Source organism: Fringilla coelebs (genome assembly GCF_963513975.1).
Source record: "Fringilla coelebs genome assembly, contig: SCAFFOLD_212, whole genome shotgun sequence".
In the NCBI taxonomy this organism is placed as follows: domain Eukaryota; kingdom Metazoa; phylum Chordata; class Aves; order Passeriformes; family Fringillidae; genus Fringilla; species Fringilla coelebs.
Genome location: NW_028167229.1, coordinates 115253 through 135157, shown reverse-complemented (window position 1 = coordinate 135157; position 19905 = coordinate 115253). Strand labels below are relative to the sequence as shown.

The 19905-nt window shown below is 46.3% G+C and overlaps 1 protein-coding gene across 2 annotated transcripts in view; it reads left to right on the top strand.

Moving 5' to 3' along the window:
- The first annotated feature begins 1056 nt into the window (after positions 1–1056).
- The window catches only part of DNAJC27 (DnaJ heat shock protein family (Hsp40) member C27), a 34244-nt gene continuing 15395 nt past the window's right edge, over positions 1057–19905 (top strand). The window contains exons 1-6 of one of the 2 annotated variants that reach the window (XM_084227593.1): positions 1057–1252; positions 1540–1622; positions 6359–6428; positions 8962–9126; positions 13122–13244; positions 18520–18680. In XM_084227593.1, the coding sequence (XP_084083719.1) occupies positions 1175–1252; positions 1540–1622; positions 6359–6428; positions 8962–9126; positions 13122–13244; positions 18520–18680 (680 nt within the window). In that variant the 5' untranslated portion in view covers positions 1057–1174. Of the gene's footprint in view, positions 1262–1539; positions 1623–6358; positions 6429–8961; positions 9127–13121; positions 13245–18519; positions 18681–19905 lie in introns of both variants that reach the window. The other variant, XM_084227592.1, reaches the window with a different exon arrangement.

Genomic DNA, 19905 nt, shown 5'->3' with positions numbered 1-19905 from the left:
GGGATTCTGGGATTGCTTTGGGATTGCTTCGGGATTCCTTTGGGATTCCTTTGGGATTCTGGGATTGGTTTGGGATTGGTTTAGGGATTCCTTTGGGATTCCTTTGGGATTCTGGCATCGGTTTGGGATTGGTTCTGGGATTCCGGGATTGGGTTGGGATTCCTTTGGGATTCTGGGACTGGGTTGGGATTTTGGGATGGGTTGGGATTCTGGGATCCATTCTGGGATTTTTGGGGATTTGTTTGGAATTTTCTGGGGATTCTGGGATTGGTTCTGGGATTCCTTTGGGATTTTGGGATTGGTTTGGGATTCCTTTGGGATTGGTTTTGGGATTTTTTGGGGATTCTGGCATCGGTTTGGGATTCCTTTGGGATTGGTTTGGGATTCCTTTGGGATTCCTTTGGGATTCCTCTGGGATTCCTTTGGGATGCTGGGATCGGTTCTGGGATTGGTTCTGGGAATCCTTTGGGATTTTGGGGTTGGTTCTAGGATTCCTGTGGGATTCCTCTGGGATTCCTTTGGGATTCTGGGATCGGTTCTGGGATTCATTTCACGATTCTGGGATTGATTTGGGGATTTATTCTGGGATTGTTTCTGGGATTTGGGGACAGAGGGACAGAGGGACAGAGGGACGGGGACAGAGGGACAGGGACAGAGGGACAGGGATGGGGACAGAGGGACAGGGATGGGGACAGAGGGACAGAGGGACGGGGACAGAGGGACAGGGACAGAGGGACAGGGATGGGGACAGAGGGACAGGGATGGGGACAGAGGGACAGAGGGACAGGGATGGGGACAGAGGGAGAGGGATGGGGACAGAGGGACAGAGGGACAGGGATGGGGACAGAGGGACAGGGACAGAGGGACAGAGGGACAGGGATGGGGACAGAGGGACAGGGACAGAGGGACAGGGATGGGGACAGAGGGACAGATGGACAGGATGACACCGGACACGTGACCCGCCCCCTCCCCCCCCCCCCTTTCTGGCGCCCCCTCCTCCCCTCCCGCCGCCCAAATCTCGCGAGAACTCGCGCGGCACGGCCGGGCTGAGGCGGAAGCGCCGCTCCGCCGCCATTGCCGCCTCCCTCCGGCCTCTGCCGCTCCCGCCGGCACCGGAACCGCCTCCGGAACCGGCAGCGGCACCGGGCCCGGCCCAGGGCGCCGCGGCCCCGCCATGGAGGCGAACGCGGCCAAGCGGAAGGAGCCGCGCAAGGCGCTGCGGGTTAAAGTCATCTCCATGGGCAACGCCGAGGTGGGCAAGGTGAGGCGCTGCGATTGGCCGGCAGACCTGACGGGCGGGCGGGCCGGCCAATCAGCACCGCGGGAAGGCGGGCGCTGTGCGCTGAATGGCCGCGCGGCGTGACCAATCAGCGGCCGGCATTTCGTTGTTGTTGCTAGGTTGATTGATAGGCGGGTGGGCGGGGCCTCGGGGGAAAGGCGCGGATCTGATTGGCCGGCGGTGAAGGGGGCGGGGCGGCATTCCCAAAAGTTGGAATTTTTTGGGGATTTGGCGGGAACGGGCGTTTTCCCGGCGGGCAGAGCTGCATCATCAAGCGGTACTGCGAGAAGAGGTTCGTGCCCAAGTACCTGGCCACCATCGGCATCGACTACGGCGTCACCAAGTGAGGGGGGAAAAATGGTGGGAATGGCGGGGAAAATGGTGGGAATGGCGGGAAAAATGGTGGGAATGGGATTGGGAATGGTGGGGATGGTGGGGATGGTGGGGGTAATGGGAATGGTGGGATTGGTGGGATTGGGAATAACAGGAATAATGGGGATAAAGGGGATAATGGGGATGATGAGGATAATGGGAATGGGATTGGGAATAATGGGGATAATGGGATTGGGAATGATGGGGATAATGGGAATGGGATTTGGAATAATGGGGATAATGGGAATGGGATTGGGAATAATGGGGATAATGGGATTGGGGATGATGGGGATAATGGGGATAATGGGAATGGGATTGGGGATAATGGGAATGGGATTGGGAATGATGGGGATAATGGGAATGGGATTTGGAATAATGGGGATAATGGGAATGGGATTGGGAATAATGGGGATAATGGGATTGGGGATGATGGGGATAATGGGGATAATGGGAATGGGATTGGGGATAATGGGAATGGGATTGGGAATAATGGGGATAATGGGAATGGGATTGGGGATAATGGGGATAATGGGAATGGGATTGGGGATAATGGGGATAATGGGAATGGGAATAAGGGGGATAATGGGAATGGTGGGGATAATTGGGATAATGGGAATAATGGGAATAAAGGGGGAATGGGAATAATGGGAATATTGGGAATAATGGGATTGGGAATAGTGGGGATAATGGGGATAATGGGGATAAGGGGATTGGGATTGGCTATAGGGGGATTGGGATGGGATGGGAATAATGGGAATGGTGGGGATAATGGGGATAGTGGGGATAGTGGGAATGGGATTGGGAATAATGGGAATGATGGTGATGGGAATAGGATTGGGAATAATGAGGATAATGGGAATGGGATTGGGAATAATGGGGATAATGGGGATGGGATTGGGAAGAATGGGAATGATGGTGATGGGAATGGGATTGGGGATAATGGGGATAATGGGAATAATGGGAATAATGGGGATAATGAGGATAATGGGGATAATGGGGATAATGGGAATAATGGGGATAATGGGAATAATGGGGATAATGGGGATAATGGGAATAATGGGGATAATGGGAATGGGATTGGGAATAATGGGGATAATGGGAATGGGATTGGGAATAATGGGAATGGGATTGGGAATGATGGGGATAATGGGGATAATGGGGATAATGGGGATAATGGGATTGGGAATGATGGGAATGGGAATAATGGGACTAACGGGACTAACGGGAATAATGGGGATGATGGGGATAGTGGGGATAATGGGAATGGGATTTGGAATAATGGGAATGGGATTGGGAATGATGGGAATGGGATTGGGAATAATGGGGATAATGGGAATAGGATTGGGAATAATGGGAATGGGATTGGGAATAATTGGAATGGTGGTGATGGAAATAGGATTGGGAATGATGGGGATAATGGTTATGGTGGGAGTAGGATTAGGAATAATGGGGATAATGGGAATGGGATTGGGGATAATGGGAATGGGATTGGGAATGATGGGAATGGGATTGGGGATAATGGGGATAATTGGAATGGGATTGGGAATAATGGGGATAATGGAAATAGGATTGGGAATGATGGGAATGGGATTGGGAAGTATAGGGATAATGGGAATGGTGGGAATAATGTGAATGGGATTGGGGATAATGGGAATGGGATTGGGAATGGTGGGGATGGTAGGGATAATGAGAATGGTGGGATTGGGAATAACAGGGATTATGTGGATAATGGGAATAATGGGGATAATGGGAATGGGATTGGGAATAATGGGAATGGGGTTGGGATTAATGGGAATGGGGTTGGGATTAATGGGAATGGGATTGGGATTAATGGGAATGGGATTGGGAATAATGGGAATGGGATTGGGAAGAATGGGGATAATGGGAATGGTGGGAGTAATGGGAATGGGATTGGGAATAGTGGGGATTATGGGAGTGTTGGGAATGTTGGGAATGGGATTGGGAATGATGGGAATTGGATTGGGAATAATGGGGATAATGGGAATGGGATTGGGAATAATGGGAATGGGATTGGGAATAATGGGGATAATGGGAATAGGATTGGAAATAATGGGAATGGGAATAATGGGGATAATGGGAATGGGATTGGGAATAATGGGAATGGGATTGGGAATTATGGGAATGGGATTGGGAATAATGGGGATAATGGGAATGGGATTGGGAATAATGGGAATGGGATTGGGAATAATGGGGATAATGGGAATAGGATTGGAAATAATGGGAATGGGAATGGGAATAATGGGGATAATGGGAATAATGGGGATAATGGGGATAATGGGAATAGGATTGAAAATAATGGGATTGGGAATAATGGGGATAGTGGGGATAATGGGAATAATGGGGATAATGGGAATGTTGGGAATAAGGGGAATGGGATTGGGAATAGTGGGAATGGGACTGGGAATAATGGGAATGGGATTGGGGATAATGGGGATAATGGGACTGTTGGGAATAATGGGGATAATGGGAATGGGACTGGGAATAATGGGACTGTTGGGAATGATGGGAATGGGATTGGGAATAATGAGAATGAGATTGGGAATAATGGGAATGGGAATGGGATTGGGAATAATGGGGATAATGGGAATAATGGGAATAATGGGAATAATGGGGATAATGGGAATGGGGTTGGGAATAATGCGAATGGGATTGGGAATAAGGGGAATAATGGGAATGGTGGGGATAAAGGGTGTAATGGGATTGGGAATATTGGGAATAGTGGGGATAATGGGAATAATGGGAATGGAAAAGAATGGGGGAATGGGAATAATGGGAAAAATGGGAATATTTGGAATAAGGGCATTGGGAATAGTGGTATTGCTATTGGGATGGGAATGATGGGAATGGTGGGGATATTTGGGATAATGGGGATAATGGGATTGGGAATAATGGGAATGGTGGTGATGGGAGTAGGATTGGGAATAATGGGGATAATGGGGATAGTGGGAATGGGAATGGGATTGGGAACAATGGGGATAATGGGGATAATGGGAATGGGATTGGGAATAATGGGGATAATGGGAATGGGATTGGGAATAATGGAAATGATGGGAATGATGGGAATAACGGGAATGGTGGGGATAATGGGAACGGTGGGATTGGGAATGATGGGATTGGTGGTGATGGGAATAGGATTGGGGATAATGGGGATAATGGGATTGGGAATAGTGGGATTGGGATGGGATGGGAATAATGGGAATGTTGGGGATAATGGGGATAATGGGAATGGGAATAATGGGAATGGTGGGAATAGGATTGGGAATAATGGGAATGATGGGAATGGGAATAGGATTGGGAATAATGGGGATAATGGGAATAATGGGAATTGTGGGAATGGGATTGGGAATAGTGGGATGGGATGGGAATGATGGGAATGATGGGAATGGTGGGGATAAAGGGGATAATGGGAATGGGGTAATGGGATAATGGGATTTATTGGATAATGGGATGATGGAATGGGATAATGGGATTTATGGGATAATGGGATAATGGGATAATGGGATTAATGGGATAATGGGATAGTGGGATCGTGGGATGATGGGATTCATGGGATTCCTGGGATAATGGGATGGGATTTCTTGGATAATGGGATTTATGTGATAATGGGATTTATTGGACAATGGGATAATGGGATAATGGGATAGTGGGATAGTGGGATGATGGGATTCATGGGATTAATGGGATTACTGGGATAATGGGATGGGATTTATGGGATAATGGGATTTATAGGATAATGGGATTTATTGGATAATGGGATAATGGGATGGGATTTATGGGATAATGGGATTTATGGGATAATGGGATTTATGGGATAATGGGATAATGGGATGGGATAATGGGATGGGATTTATGGGATAATGGGATTTATGGGATAATGGGATTTATTTGATAATGGGATAATGGGATGGGATAATGGGATGGGATTTATGGGATAATGGGATGATGGAATGGGATAATGGGATTTATGGGATGATGGGATTCATAGGATTTCTGGGACAATGGGATGGGATTTATGGGATAATGGGATTTATTGGATAATGGGATAATGGGATGGGATTTATGGGATTTCTGGGATAATGGGATGATGGGATAATGGGATAGTGGAGTCATGGCATTATGGGATAAATGGGATAATGGGATTCACGGGATTTAGGGGATTTTGGCAGAATGGGAATTTTTCTTGGAATTCCCACCCAGATTTCCGAGGCTTTTTCCCACGGAATTCCCGGAATTCTGAGGGGATTTTTCCTGGAATTCCCACCCAGATTTCCGAGGGTTTTTCCCACGGAATTCCCGGAATTCCGAGGGGATTTTTCCTGGAATTCCCACCCAGATTTCCGACGGTTTTTCCCCACGGAATTCTGAGGGGATTTTTCCTGGAATTCCCACCCAAATTTCCGAGGGTTTTTTCCCACGGAATTCCCGGAATTCTGAGGGGATTTTTCCTGGAATTCCCACCCAGATTTCCGAGGGTTTTTTCCTACAGAATTCCCAGAATTCCGAGGGGATTATTCCTGGAATTCCCACCCAGATTTCCGAGGGCTTTTTCCCACGGAATTCCCGGAATTCCGAGGGGATTTTTCCTGGAATTCCCACCCAGATTTCCGAGGCTTTTTCCCCACGGAATTCCCGGAATTCCAAGAATTTTTCCCCCCAGAATTCCCAGATTTCCAACCCCTTTTCCAGGGTGCAGATCCGGGACCGGGAGATCAAGGTGAACATCTTCGACATGGCCGGACACCCCTTCTTCTACGAGGTCAGAATTCCCAAAAAATTCCCAAAATTCCCCCTGGAAAATCAGGAATTCTTCCCTTTGGGCTCTTCCCCAAAATTTTTTTTCCCCTGTTTTTTTTCCCAGATTTTTTTTTTTCCTTATTTTGTTCCCAAATTTTTTTTTTCTCCAAATTTTTTTTTACACGAATTTTTTTTCCTGGAATTTTTCGGTTTTTTGGGGTTTTTTTGGTTGGTTTTTTTTTCATTTTCTCCCCCTGAATTTTTTTCCCCCCTGAATTTTTCCTTTTCCCTTGAATATTTTTCCCCCAAATTTTTTCCCAGAATTTTTTCCCTCCGGAATTTTTTCCCTCTGGATTTTTCCCCCAGGAATTTTTCCCTCTTTTCCCATTTTTCCCAGGTCCATAACGAGTTCTACAAGGACACCCAGGGCGGGAATTTTTATTTTTCCCCCGAATTTTTTCCTGGAATTTTTTCCTCCCTGGAATTTTTTCTCCCTGAAATTTTTTCCCTCTGGAATTTTTTCCCTCTGGAATTTTTCCTTGTTTCCCTTTTCTCTGTCTCCACGGTTCTACAAGGACACGCAGGGGGAGAATTTTTCTTTTTCCCCTGAATTTTTTTTTCCAATTTTTTCCTGGAACTTTTTCCCTCTGGAATTTTTCCCCCTGGAATTTTTTCCCTCTGGAATTTCCCCCCAGGAATTTTTTCCCATTTTTCCCAGGTCTGTAACGAGTTCTACAAGGACACCCAGGGCGGGAATTTTTCCTTTTTCCCCCGAATTTTCCCCAAATTTTTTTCCCAGAATTTTTTCCCTCTGGAATTTTTTCCCCCTGGAATTTTTTCCCTCTGGAATTTTCCCCCAGGAATTTTTCCCCCTTTTCCCATTTTTCCCAGGTCTGTAACGAGTTCTACAAGGACACCCAGGGCGGGAATTTTTCTTTTTCCTCAGATTTTTTTCTTTTTCCCCCGAATTTTTTCCTGGAATTTTTCCCTCTGGAATTTTTTCCCTCTGGAATTTTCCCCCAGGAATTTTTCCCCATTTTTCCCAGGTCCATAACGAGTTCTACAAGGACACCCAGGGGGAGAATTTTTCTTTTTCCCCTGAATATTTTTCCCCAAAATTTTTTCCTGGAATTTTTTCCCCCTGGAATTTTTTCCCTCTCGAATTTTTTCCCTCTGGAATTTTCCCCCAGGAATTTTTTCCCGTTTTTCCCAGGTCTGTAACGAGTTCTACAAGGACACCCAGGGCGGGAATTTTTATTTTTCTCCTGAATATTTTTCCCCCAAATTTTTTCCTGGAATTTTTTCCCTCTGGAATTTTTCCCCCAGATTTTTTTTCCCTGGAATTTTTTCCCTCTGGAATTTTCCCCCCTTTTCCCGTTTTTCCCAGGTCTGTAACGAGTTCTACAAGAACAACCAGGGCGGGAATTTTCCTTTTTCCCCTGAATATTTTTCCCCAAAATTTTTTCCCTCTGGAATTTTTTCCTAGGAATTTTTCCCCCAAATTTTTTCCTGGAATTTTTTTCCCTCTGGAATTTTCCCCCAGGAATTTTTCCCCATTTTTCCCAGGTCTGTAACGAGTTCTACAAGGACACCCAGGGCGGGAATTTTTCCTTTTCCCCTGAATATTTTTTCCCCAAAAATTTTCCTGGAATTCTTTCCCTCTGGAACTTTTTCCCTCTGGAATTTTCCCCCAGGAATTTTCCCCCTTTTCCCGTTTTTCCCAGGTCTGTAACGAGTTCTACAAGGACACCCAGGGCGGGAATTTTTCTTTTTCCCCTGAATATTTTTCCCCCAAATTTTTTCCTGGAATTTTTTCTCTCTGGAATTTTTCCCCCAGATTTTTTTCCCCAGGAATTTTTTCCCTCTGGAATTTTTCCCCAGGAATGTTTTCCCATTTTTCCCAGGTCTGTAACGAGTTCTACCAGGACACCCAGGGCGGGAATTTTTCTTTTTTCCCCCGAATTTTTTCCTGGAATTGTTTCCCCCTGGAATTTTTTCCCTCTGGAATTTTTTGCCGCTGGAATTTTTTCCCTCTGGAATTTTTCCTTGTTTCCCTTTTCTCTGTCCCTGTGGTTCTACAAGGACACGCAGGGGGAGAATTTTTCTTTTTCCCCTGAATATTTTTTCCCCAAATTCTTTCCTGGAATTTTTTCCCTCTGGAATTTTCCCCCAGGAATTTTTCCCCCTTTTCCCAGGTCTGTAACGAGTTCTAACACACAGGGCGGGAATTTTTCTTTTTCCCCTGAATATTTTTCCCCCTGTATTTTCCCCGAACTTTTTCCTGGAATTCTTTCCCTCTGGAATTTTTTCCCTCTGTAATTTTCCCCCAGGAATTTTTCCCCCTTTTCCCATTTTTCCCAGGTCTGTAACGAGTTCTACCAGGACACCCAGGGCGGGAATTTTTCTTTTTCCTCAGATTTTTTTCTTTTTCCCCCGAATTTTTTCCTGGAATTTTTCCCTCTGGAATTTTTTCCTGGAATTTTTCCCTCTGGAATTTTTCCTGGAATTCTTTCCCTCTGGAATTCCCCCCAGGAATTTTTTCCCGTTGTTCCCAGGTCCGTAACGAGTTCTACAAGGACACCCAGGGGGTGCTGCTGGTCTACGACGTCGGCTCCAAGGAATCCTTCGAGGCGCTCGACTCCTGGCTGGCCGAGATGCGCCGCGAGCTGGGGCCCCACGGCAGCCTGGACAGCGTCGTCTTCGCCGTCTGCGCCAACAAGGTCCAGAATTCCAGGGAAAATCACGGAATTCCGGGAATTCTGGAGCTATTCCCGGGGTTTTTTCCCAGGCTGGATCCCTCAGGATTGAAATCCAGGGATTCCAGAGCCATTCCTGGGCTTTGTTCCCGATTGGATCCCCCCAGGATGGAAATTCTGGGAATTCTGGAGCCGTTCCTGGGGTTTGTTCCCAGCTGGATCCTTCTGGGATGGGAATTCTGGGAATTCCCGGAATTCCGGAGCTGTTCCCGGGGTGTTTTCCATGCCAGATCCAGAGGGTTGGGAATTCTGGGAATTCTGGAGATTCCAGAGCCATTCCCGGGGTGTTTATTCATTTTCCCATGGCTTATTCCCGCTGTTGATTCATTTTCCCCCTGTTTTTATTCCCAATTTTCCCAGGATTTTTTTCCCATCATTCCCAATTTTCCCAGGATTTTTTTCCCATCATTCCCAATTTTCCCAGGATTTTTTCCCCATCATTCCCAATTTTCCCAGGGTTTTTTTCCCATCATTCCCAATTCCATTCCCATTATTCCCATTCCCAATTTTATTCCCGATTTCAATCCCAATTTCTTTCCCGATTTTATTCCCAATTTCATTCCCGATTTTCCGGCTGGTGGATGTGGGGAAGCTGCGGGTGGTTATTCCCGCTCTTTATTCCCCCTGATTTTATTCCCAATTTTCCCGGGGTTTTTTTCCCCATCATTCCCAATTTTCCCAGGGTTTTTCCCCATCATTCCCAATTTTCCCGGGGTTTTTTCCCATCATCATTCCCAGTTTTCCCAGGCTTTGTTCCCATCGCCATTCCCAGTTTCATTCCCGTTATTCCCATCGTCATTCCCGATTTTTATTCATTTTCCCGCTGATTTTATTCCCCATTTTCCCGGGGTTTTTTTCCCCATCATTCCCAATTTTCCCGGGGTTTTTTTCCCATCATTCCCAATTTTCCCGGGTTTTTTTCCCATCATCATTCCCAGTTTTCCCAGGGTTTGTTCCCATCGCCATTCCCAGTTTCATTCCCGTTATTCCCATCGTCACTCCCGATTTTTATTCATTTTCCCGCTGATTTTATTCCCCATTTTCCCGAGGTTTTTTTCCCATCATTCCCAATTTTCCCAGGATTTTTTCCCCACCATTCCCAATTTTCCCAGGATTTTTTTCCCATCATTCCCAATTTTCCCAGGATTTTTTTCCCATCATCATTCCCAATTTTCCCGGGGTTTGTTCCCATCATTCCCAATTTTTTTCCCGTCATTCCCATCGTCATTCCCAGTTTTTTCCATCAGGTGGAGGCGGGGAAGCTGTGGGTGGTTATTCCCGCTCTTTATTCCCCCTGGTTTTTTTTCCCAATTTTCCCATTGTTTTTTCCCATCATCATTCCCAATTTTCCCGGGTTTTTTTCCCATCATCATTCCCAGTTTTCCCAGGGTTTGTTCCCATTGCCATTCCCAGTTTCATTCCCGTTATTCCCATTGTCACTCCCGATTTTTATTCATTTTCCCGCTGATTTTATTCCCCATTTTCCCGGGATTTTTTTCCCATCATTCCCAATTTTCCCGGAGTTTTTTTCCCCATCATTCCAAATTTTCATGGGTTTTTTCCCCATTATTCCCAATTCCATTCCCATTATTCCCATTCCCGGTTTCATTCCCGATTTTATTCCTGTTATTCCCAATTTTCCGGCGGGTGGACGCGGGGAAGCTGTGGGTGGTTATTCCCAGTGTTTATTCCCCCTGTTTTTATTCCCAATTTTCCCGGGATTTTTTTCCCATCATTCCCAATTTTCCTGGGGTTTTTCCCCATCATTCCCATCGTCATTCCTGTTATTCCCATCATCATTCCCGTTATTCCCATCGTCATTCCCGGTTTTTCCCCCCCAGGTGGACGCGGGGAAGCTGCGGGTGGTCATTCCCGCTCTTTATTCCCCCTGATTTTATTCCCAATTTTCCCGGGATTTTTTTCCCATCATTCCCAATTTTCCCGGGATTTTTTCCCATCATCATTCCCAGTTTTCCCAGGGTTTGTTCCCATCGCCATTCCCAGTTTCATTCCCGTTATTCCCATCGTCACTCCCGATTTTTATTCATTTTCCCGCTGATTTTATTCCCCATTTTCCTGGGATTTTTTCCCCATCATTCCCAATTTTCCCAGGATTTTTTTCCCATCATTCCCAATTTTCCCAGGGTTTTTCCCCACCATTCCCAATTTTCCCGGGTTTTTTTCCCCATCATCATTCCCAGTTTTCCCAGGCTTTGTTCCCATCGCCATTCCCAGTTTCATTCCCGTTATTCCCATCGTCATTCCCGATTTTTATTCATTTTCCCACTGATTTTATTCCCCATTTTCCCAGGATTTTTTTCCCATCATTCCCAATTTTCCCAGGTTTTTTTCCCATCATTCCCAATTTTTTTCCCGTTATTCCCATTGTCATTCCCGGTTTTTCCCCCCCAGGTGGACGTGGGGAAGCTGTGGGTGGTTATTCCCGCTGTTTATTCCCCCTGATTTTATTCCCAATTTTCCCGGGGTTTTTTTCCCATCATTCCCAATTTTCCCGGGATTTTTTTCCCATCATCATTCCCAATTTTCCCGAGGTTTGTTCCCATCGCCATTCCCAGTTTCATTCCCGTTATTCCCATCGTCACTCCCGATTTTTATTCATTTTCCCGCTGATTTTATTCCCAATTTTCCCAGGATTTTTTTCCCATCATTCCCAATTTTCCCAGGATTTTTTTCCCACCATTCCCAATCTTCCCAGGATTTTTTTCCCATCCTTCCCAATTTTCCCGGGTTTTTTTCCCATCATCATTCCCAGTTTTCCCAGGCTTTGTTCCCATCGCCATTCCCAGTTTCATTCCCGTTATTCCCATCGTCACTCCCGATTTTTATTCATTTTCCCGCTGATTTTATTCCCCATTTTCCCGGGATTTTTTTCCCATCATTCCAAATTTTCCCAGGGTTTTTTCCCATCATTCCCAATTTTCCCGGGGTTTTTCCCCATCATTCCCATCGTCATTCCCGTTATTCCCATCGTCATTCCCGATTTTTCCCCCAGGTGGACGCGGGGAAGCTGTGGGTGGTTATTCCCGCTCTTTATTCCTGCTGTTTCTATTCCCAATTTTCCCATTGTTTATTCCCATCCTTCCCAATTTTCCCGGGGTTTTTTCCCATCATCATTCCCAGTTTTCCCAGGCTTTGTTCCCATCGCCATTCCCAGTTTCATTCCCGTTATTCCCATCGTCATTCCCGATTTTTATTCATTTTCCCGCTGATTTTATTCCCCATTTTCCCGGGATTTTTTTTCCCATCATTCCCAATTTTCCCGGGATTTTTTTTCCCATCATTCCCAATTTTCCCAGGTTTTTTTTCCCCATCCTTCCCAATTTTTTTCCCGCTATTCCCATCGTCATTCCCGTTTTTTCCCGGCAGGTGGACGCGGGGAAGCTGCGGGCGGTTATTCCTGCTCTTTATTCCCCCTGTTTTTATTCCCAATTTTCCCAGGGTTTTTTTTCCCATCATTCCCAATTTTCCCGGGATTTTTTTCCCATCATCATTCCCAGTTTTCCCAGGGTTTGTTCCCATTGTCATTCCCGTTATTCCATCGTTATTCCCGTTATTCCCATTGTCATTCCCGGTTTTTCCCGGCAGGTGGACGCGGGGAAGCTGCGGGTGGTTATTCCCACTGTTTATTCCCCCTGATTTTATTCCCAATTTTCCTGGGATTTTTTTCCCATCATTCCCAATTTTCCCGGTGATTTTATTCCCAATTTTCCCGGGGTTTTTTCCCATCATTCCCAATTTTATTCCCGATTTCATTCCCGGTTTTCCCCCCCCAGGTGGACGCGGGGAAGCTGCGGGTGGTTATTCCCGCTCTTTATTCCCCCTGATTTTGTTCCCAATTTTCCTGGGATTTTTTTCCCATCATTCCCAATTTTCCTGGGGTTTTTTCCCATCGTCATTCCCGTTATTCCCATCGTCATTCCCGGTGTTTTTCCCGGCAGGTGGATGCGGGGAAGCTGCGGGTGGTGGACGAGAGCGAGGGGCGGCTCTGGGCCGAGAGCCGCGGCTTCCTCTACTGGGAGACCTCGGCACAGAGCGGGGAGGGCATCCAGGAGATGTTCCAGGTGGGAATTTGGGAATTCTGGGAATTCTGGGTGGGAATTCTGGGTGGGAATTCCAGGCGGGAATTCCAGGTGGGATTTGGGATGAGGGGATGGGTGGGAGCTGCGGGTTCCTCCTCTACTGGGAGAGCTCGGCACAGAGCGGGGAGGGCATCCAGGAGATGTTCCAGGTGGGAATGACCCCGGGAATTCCGGGAATTCCATGGGAATTCTGGGCGGGAATTTTGGGAATTCTCTGGGACATGTTCCGGGTGGGAATTCTGGGAATTCAGGGTGGGATTTGGGGTGGGAATGTGGGATGAAGGGATGGGTGGGAGCGATCCAGGAGATGTTCCTGGTGGGAATTTGGGAATTCTGGGAGATGTTCCGGGTGGGAATTCTGGGAATTCTGGGGATTCTGAGAGATGTTCCAATGGGGAATTTGGGAATTCTGGGAGATGTTCCAGGAGGGAATTCTGGGAATTCTGAGGATTCTGAGAGATGTTCCAGGAGGGAATTTGGGAATTCTGGGAGATGTTCCAGGAGGGAATTCTGGGAATTCCCTGGGAGATGTTCCTGGTGGGAATTCTGGGAATTCCAGGTGGGATTTGGGGTGGAAGTGTGGGATGAAGGGATGGGTGGGAGCGTTCCAGGAGATGTTCCTGGTGGAAATTCCAAGTGATGTTCCAGGTGGGAATTTTGGGAATTCTGGGAGATGTTCCTGGTGGGAATTCTGGGAATTCTGGGTGGGATTTTGGGGTGGGAGTGTGGGATGAAGGGATGGGTGGGAGCGATCCAGGAGATGTTCCAGGAGGGCATCCAGGAGATGTTCTAGGTGGGAATTTGGGAATTCCGGGAATTCTGGGAGGTGATGATCCAGGTGGGAGTTCTGGGCGGGAATTCCAGGCGGGAATTCCGGGTGGGATTTGGGATGAGGGGGAGGGGCGGGAGCTGCGGGTTCCTCCTCTACTGGGAGAGCTCGGCACAGAGCGGGGAGGGCATCCAGGAGATGTTCCAGGTGGGAATGACACCGGGAATTCCGGGAATTCCATGGGAATTCTGGGCGGGAATTTTGGGAATTCTCTGGGACATGTTCCGGGTGGGAATTCTGGGAATTCAGGGTGGGATTTGGGGTGGGAATGTGGGATGAAGGGATGGGTGGGAGCGATCCAGGAGATGTTCCTGGTGGGAATTTGGGAATTCTGGGAGGTAATCCAGGAGGGAATTCTGGGAATTCTGGGGATTCTGAGAGATGTTCCAGGGGGGAATTTGGGAATTCTGGGAGATGTTCCAGGTGGAAATTCCAGGTGGGATTTGGGGTGGGAGTGTGGGATGAAGGCACGGGTGGGAGCAATCCAGGAGATGTTCCTGGTGGGAATTCCAGGTGGGAATTCCGGGAGATGTTCCAGGTGGGAATTCCCTGGGAAATGTTCCAGGTGGGAATGAGGGAATTCCGGAAATTCCGGGATTTTCCTGGGAAAAGGTTTGGGAATTGGATCTGGGATTGTTGGGATTGGAGGGCTGGGATTGGGATCTGGGATTGTTGGGATTCTCCTGTGGGATTTGGATCCGGGATTGTCCCGGGATCATCCTGGGATTGGGATCTGGGATTTGTTGGGAATGTGCTGGGAAGGGTTTGGGGCGTGGATCTGGGATTGTCCTGAGAAAGGTTTGGGAATGGGATCTGGGATTGTTGGGAATGAAGGGTGGGAATGGGATCAGGGATTTTCCTGGGAATGGCTGGGAATGGGATCTGGGATTGTTGGGAATGGCTGGGAATGGGATCTGGGATTGTTGGGAATGGCTGGGAATGGGATCTGGGATTGTTGGGATTCTCCTGTAGGATTTGGATCTGGGATTTTGCTGGGATCACCCTGGGATTGGGATCTGGGATTTTTTGGGAATGTGCTGGGAAAGGTTTGGGGCGTGGATCTGGGATTGTCCTGAGAAAGGTTTGGGAATGGGATCTGGGATTGTTGGGAATGAAGGGTGGGAATGGGATCAGGGATTTTCCTGGGAATGGCTGGGAATGGGATCTGGGATTGTTGGGATCTGGGATTGTTGGGATTCTCCTGTGGGATTTGGAGCCGGGATTGTCCTGGGAAGGAGCTGGGAGTTGGATCTGGGATTTTTTGGGAATGTGCTGGGAAGGGTTTGGGGCGTGGATCTGGGATTTTCATGGAAAATGTTTGGGAATTGGATCTGGGATTGTTGGGATTGGAGGGCTGGGAATGGGACCTGGGATTTCCCTGGGAAAGGTTTGGGAATGGGATCTGGGATTGTTGGGAATGGCTGGGAATGGGATCTGGGATTGGGATCTGGGAATTTTCTGGGAAGGGACTGGGAATGGGATCTGGGATTGTTGGGATTGGAGGGCTGGGAATGGGATCTGGGATTGTTGGGAATGAAGGCTGGGAATGGGATCTGGGATTATCCTGGGAATCCCACAAAATCCCCCAAAAATCCCCCAAAATCAAACAAAATCCTCCCAAAATACCCCAAAAATGCCCCCAAAAACCCGATAAAATTCCCAAGAAATCCCCAAAAAATCCCCCCCAAAATTCCACAAAATTCCTAAAAAAACCCGCCAAATAAACCCCCCCAAAAAATCCCAAAAAACCCTCAAATAAACCCCAAAAATCCCTCAAAATCCCCCAAAATTAAAAAAAAAAATCCCCCAAAAACCCCACAAATAAACCCCAAAAATCCTCCCAAAAATCCCCCACAATTGCAAAAACCCAAATAAACCCCCAAAATCCCTAAAGAACCCCAAATAAAGCCCCAAAAGTCCCACAAAATACCCCCAAAAATACCCAAAAATTAAAAAAATCCCCCCAAAATCCCCAAAAATCCTCCAAAAATCCAAAAAAACACCCCGAAAAATCCCCCAAAGATCCTAAAAAATCACACAAAAATCCCATAAAAATCCCCAAAAAATCCCCAAAAGATCTCAAAAAAATCGCAAAAAATTCCCATAAAAATCCCATAAAATCCCATAAAATCCCCCAAAAATCCTCCCAAATGCCCAAAAATCTAAAAACATCCCCAAAAAATCCCCTCCATATCCTCCAAAAAATCCCAAAAATCCCCAAAAAATCCCCCAAAAATCCCCAAAATTCTTTTAAAAATCCCCAAAAAATCCCCCAAATTAAAAAAAAATCCCCCAAAATCCCCAAAAATCCCTGAAAAATCTCCAAAAAATCCCCAAAACCCCAAAAAAATCCCCAAAATTCTCAATAAAATTCCCCCAAAAATCCCCAAAAAATCCCATAAAAATCCCCCAAAAGTCCCAAATAAATCCCAAAAATCCTCAAAGAATCCCAAAATATCCCCCCAAAACCCCCCAAAAACCCCCAAAAATCCCCAAAAAATCCCCCAAAAATCCCCAAAATCCCCCCAAAAATCCAAAAAAATTCCCCAAAAAATCCCCAAAAAATCCCCAAAAAATCCCCAAAAATCCCCCAAAAATTCCCAAAAAAATCCCCAAAAAATCCCCAAAAATCCCAAAAAAACCCCCCCAAAATACCCCCAAAAAATCCTATAAAATCCCCCCAAAATCCCCCAAAAATCCCCAAAAAATCCCCCAAAAAATCCCCCAAAAATCCCCAAAATCCAAAAAAAATCCTTAAAAAATCCCCCAAAAAATCCCAATAAAATCCCCAAAAATCCCCAAAAAATCCCCAAAAAATCCCAATAAAATCCCCAAAACATCCCATAAAATCCCCAAAAATCCCCTAAAAATCCCCCCAAAATCCCCAAAAAATCCCAAATCCCAAAAAATCCCCAAAAAATCCCCCCAAAAAACCCCAAAATCACCCAAAAAATCCCCAAAAAATCCCCCAAAAATCCCCAAAAAATCCCCCCAAAAATCACAAAAATCACCCAAAAAATCCCCCAAAAATCCCCAAAAAATCCCCCCAAAATCCCCAAAATATCCCAAAAAAATCCCAAAAAAATCCCCAAAAATCCCCCAAAAAATCCCCAAAAATCCCCCCAAAAAACCCCCAAAATACCCCCAAAAAATCCTATAAAATCCCCCAAAAATCCCCCAAAAACCCCCAAAAAATCCCCCAAAAAATCCCCCAAAAATCCCCAAAATCCCAAAAAAATCCTTAAAAAATCCCCCAAAAAATCCCAATAAAATCCCCAAAACATCCCATAAAATCCCAAAAAAACCCCCAAAAATCCCCAAAAAATCCCCCCAAAATCCTCAAAAAATCCCCAAAAAATCCCAATAAAATCCCCAAAAATCCCCCAAAAAATCCCCCCAAAATCCCCAAAAAATCCCCCAAAAAATCCCAAAAATCACCCAAAAAATCCACAAAAAATCCCCCAAAATCTCAAAAAATCCCCAAAAAATATCAAAAAAATCCCCAAAATCCCCCAAAAAATCGAAAAAAAAAATCCCAAAAAATTCCAAAATTATCCCCAAAATTCTCAAAAAAATCCCATAAAAATCCCCCCAAAAATCCCAAAAAATCAAAAAAAAATCCCCAAAAAATAAAAAAAAATCCCCAAAAAATCCCCAAAAAATCCCCCAAAAATCCCCAAAAAATCCCCCCAAAAATCACAAAAATCACCCAAAAAATCCCCCAAAAATCCCCAAAAAATCCCCCCAAAATCCCCCAAATATCCCCAAAAAATCCCAAAAAAATCCCCAAAAAATCCCCAAAAAATCCCTAAAACATCCCAAAAAAATCCCCCAAAAATTCCAAAAAAATCCAAAAAAATCCCAAAAATATCCCCCCAAAAATCCCAAAAAAGTCCCAAAAAAATCCCAAAAATCCCCCCAAAAACCCCCAAAAAATCCCCCCAAAATCTCAAAAAAATCCCAAAAAAATATCAAAAAAATCCCCAAAATCCCTCAAAAATCGAAAAAAAAATCCCAAAAAATTCCAAAATTATCCCCAAAATTCTCAAAAAATCTCCAAAAAAATCCCAAAAATCCCCAAAAAATCCAAAAAAAATCCCCAAAAAATCCCAATAAAATCCCCATAAATCCCAATAAAATCCCCAAAACATCCCATAAAATCCCCAAAAAAACCCCAAAAATCCCTCCAAAAATCCCAAAAATCCCCCCCCAAAATCCCCCCAAAATTCCCCAAAAATCCCCAAAAAATCTCCAAAAAATCCCTAAAATTCTCAAAAAATGCCCCCAAAATCCCAAAAAAATCCCTAATAAAATCAAAAAAATCCCAAAAAATCCCAAAAAATCCCAAAAAATCCCAAAAAAATCCCCCTCTCCCCCCAAACCCCCCGGGATATTTTCCCATGGCCGATTCCCGTTGGGAATTCCCAGAATTTCTACTCGGCCATCGTGGAGCTGTGCGAGAGCGGGGGGAAGCGGCCGCCGGCCGGCGCCGCCCTCGGCTTCACGCGGGAGCAGGCGGAGGCCATCCGCAGGATCCGCGCCAGCAAGGACAGCTGGGAGCTGCTGGGGCTCAAACCCGGCGCCTCCAGGTGAGGGGATTCCGGAAAAATCCATGGAATTCCGGGAAAAATCCATGGAAAAATCCCATGGAATTCCATAAGGAAAAATCCATGGAATTCCCACATCCCAGCAAGGACAGCTGGGAGCTGCTGGGGCTCAAACCCGGCGCCTCCAGGTGAGGGGATTCCGGAAAAATCCATGGAATTCCGGGAAAAATCCATGGAAAAATCCCATGGAATTCCCACATCCCAGCAAGGACAGCTGGGAGCTGCTGGGGCTCAAACCCGGCGCCTCCAGGTGAGGGAAGTCGGGAATTCTGGGAATTCTGAGCAGGAAAAATCCCATGGAATTCCATGAGGGAAAAGCCCATGGAATTCTGGTTAAAAACCCCCATGGAATTCCCACATCCCAGCAAGGACAGCTGGGAGCTGCTGGGGCTCAAACCCGGTGCCTCCAGGTGCGGGAATTCCGGAAAAATCCATGGAATTCCGGGAAAAATCCATGGGAAAAATCCATGGAATTCTGGGAAAAATGGGAAAAATCCCATGGAATTCTGGGAAAAATCCCGTGGAATTCTCACATCCCAGCAAGGACAGCTGGGAGCTGCTGGGGCTCAAACCCGGCGCCTCCAGGTGCGGGAAACACTGGGAATTCTGGGAATTCCGGGAATTCTGAATGGGAAAAATCCCATGGAATTCCATGAGGAAAAATCCCCATGGAATTCTGGCTAGAAAATCCCATGGAATTCCCACATCCCAGCAAGGACAGCTGGGAGCTGCTGGGGCTCAAACCCGGCGCCTCCAGGTGAGGGAAATTCGGGAAAAATCCCATGGAATTCTGGGGAAAATCCCATGGAATTCCATGAGGAAAAATCCCATGGAATTCCCACATCCCAGCAAGGACAGCTGGGAGCTGCTGGGGCTCAAACCCGGCGCCTCCAGGTGAGGAGATTCCGGAAAAATCCAGGGAATTCTGGGAAAAATCCATGGAAAAATTCATGGAAAAATCCATGGAAAAATCCATGGAATTCCAGGAGAAAAATACCCATTGAATTCTGGATGAGAAATCCCCATGGAATTCCCAGCAAGGACAGCTGGGAGCTGCTGGGGCTCAAACCCGGCGCCTCCAGGTGAGGGAATTCCGGAAAAATCCATGGAATTCCGGGAAAAATCCCGTGGGAAAAATCCATGGAAAAATCCATGGAAAAATCCATGGAAAAATCCATGGAATTCCATAAGGAAAAATCCCATGGAA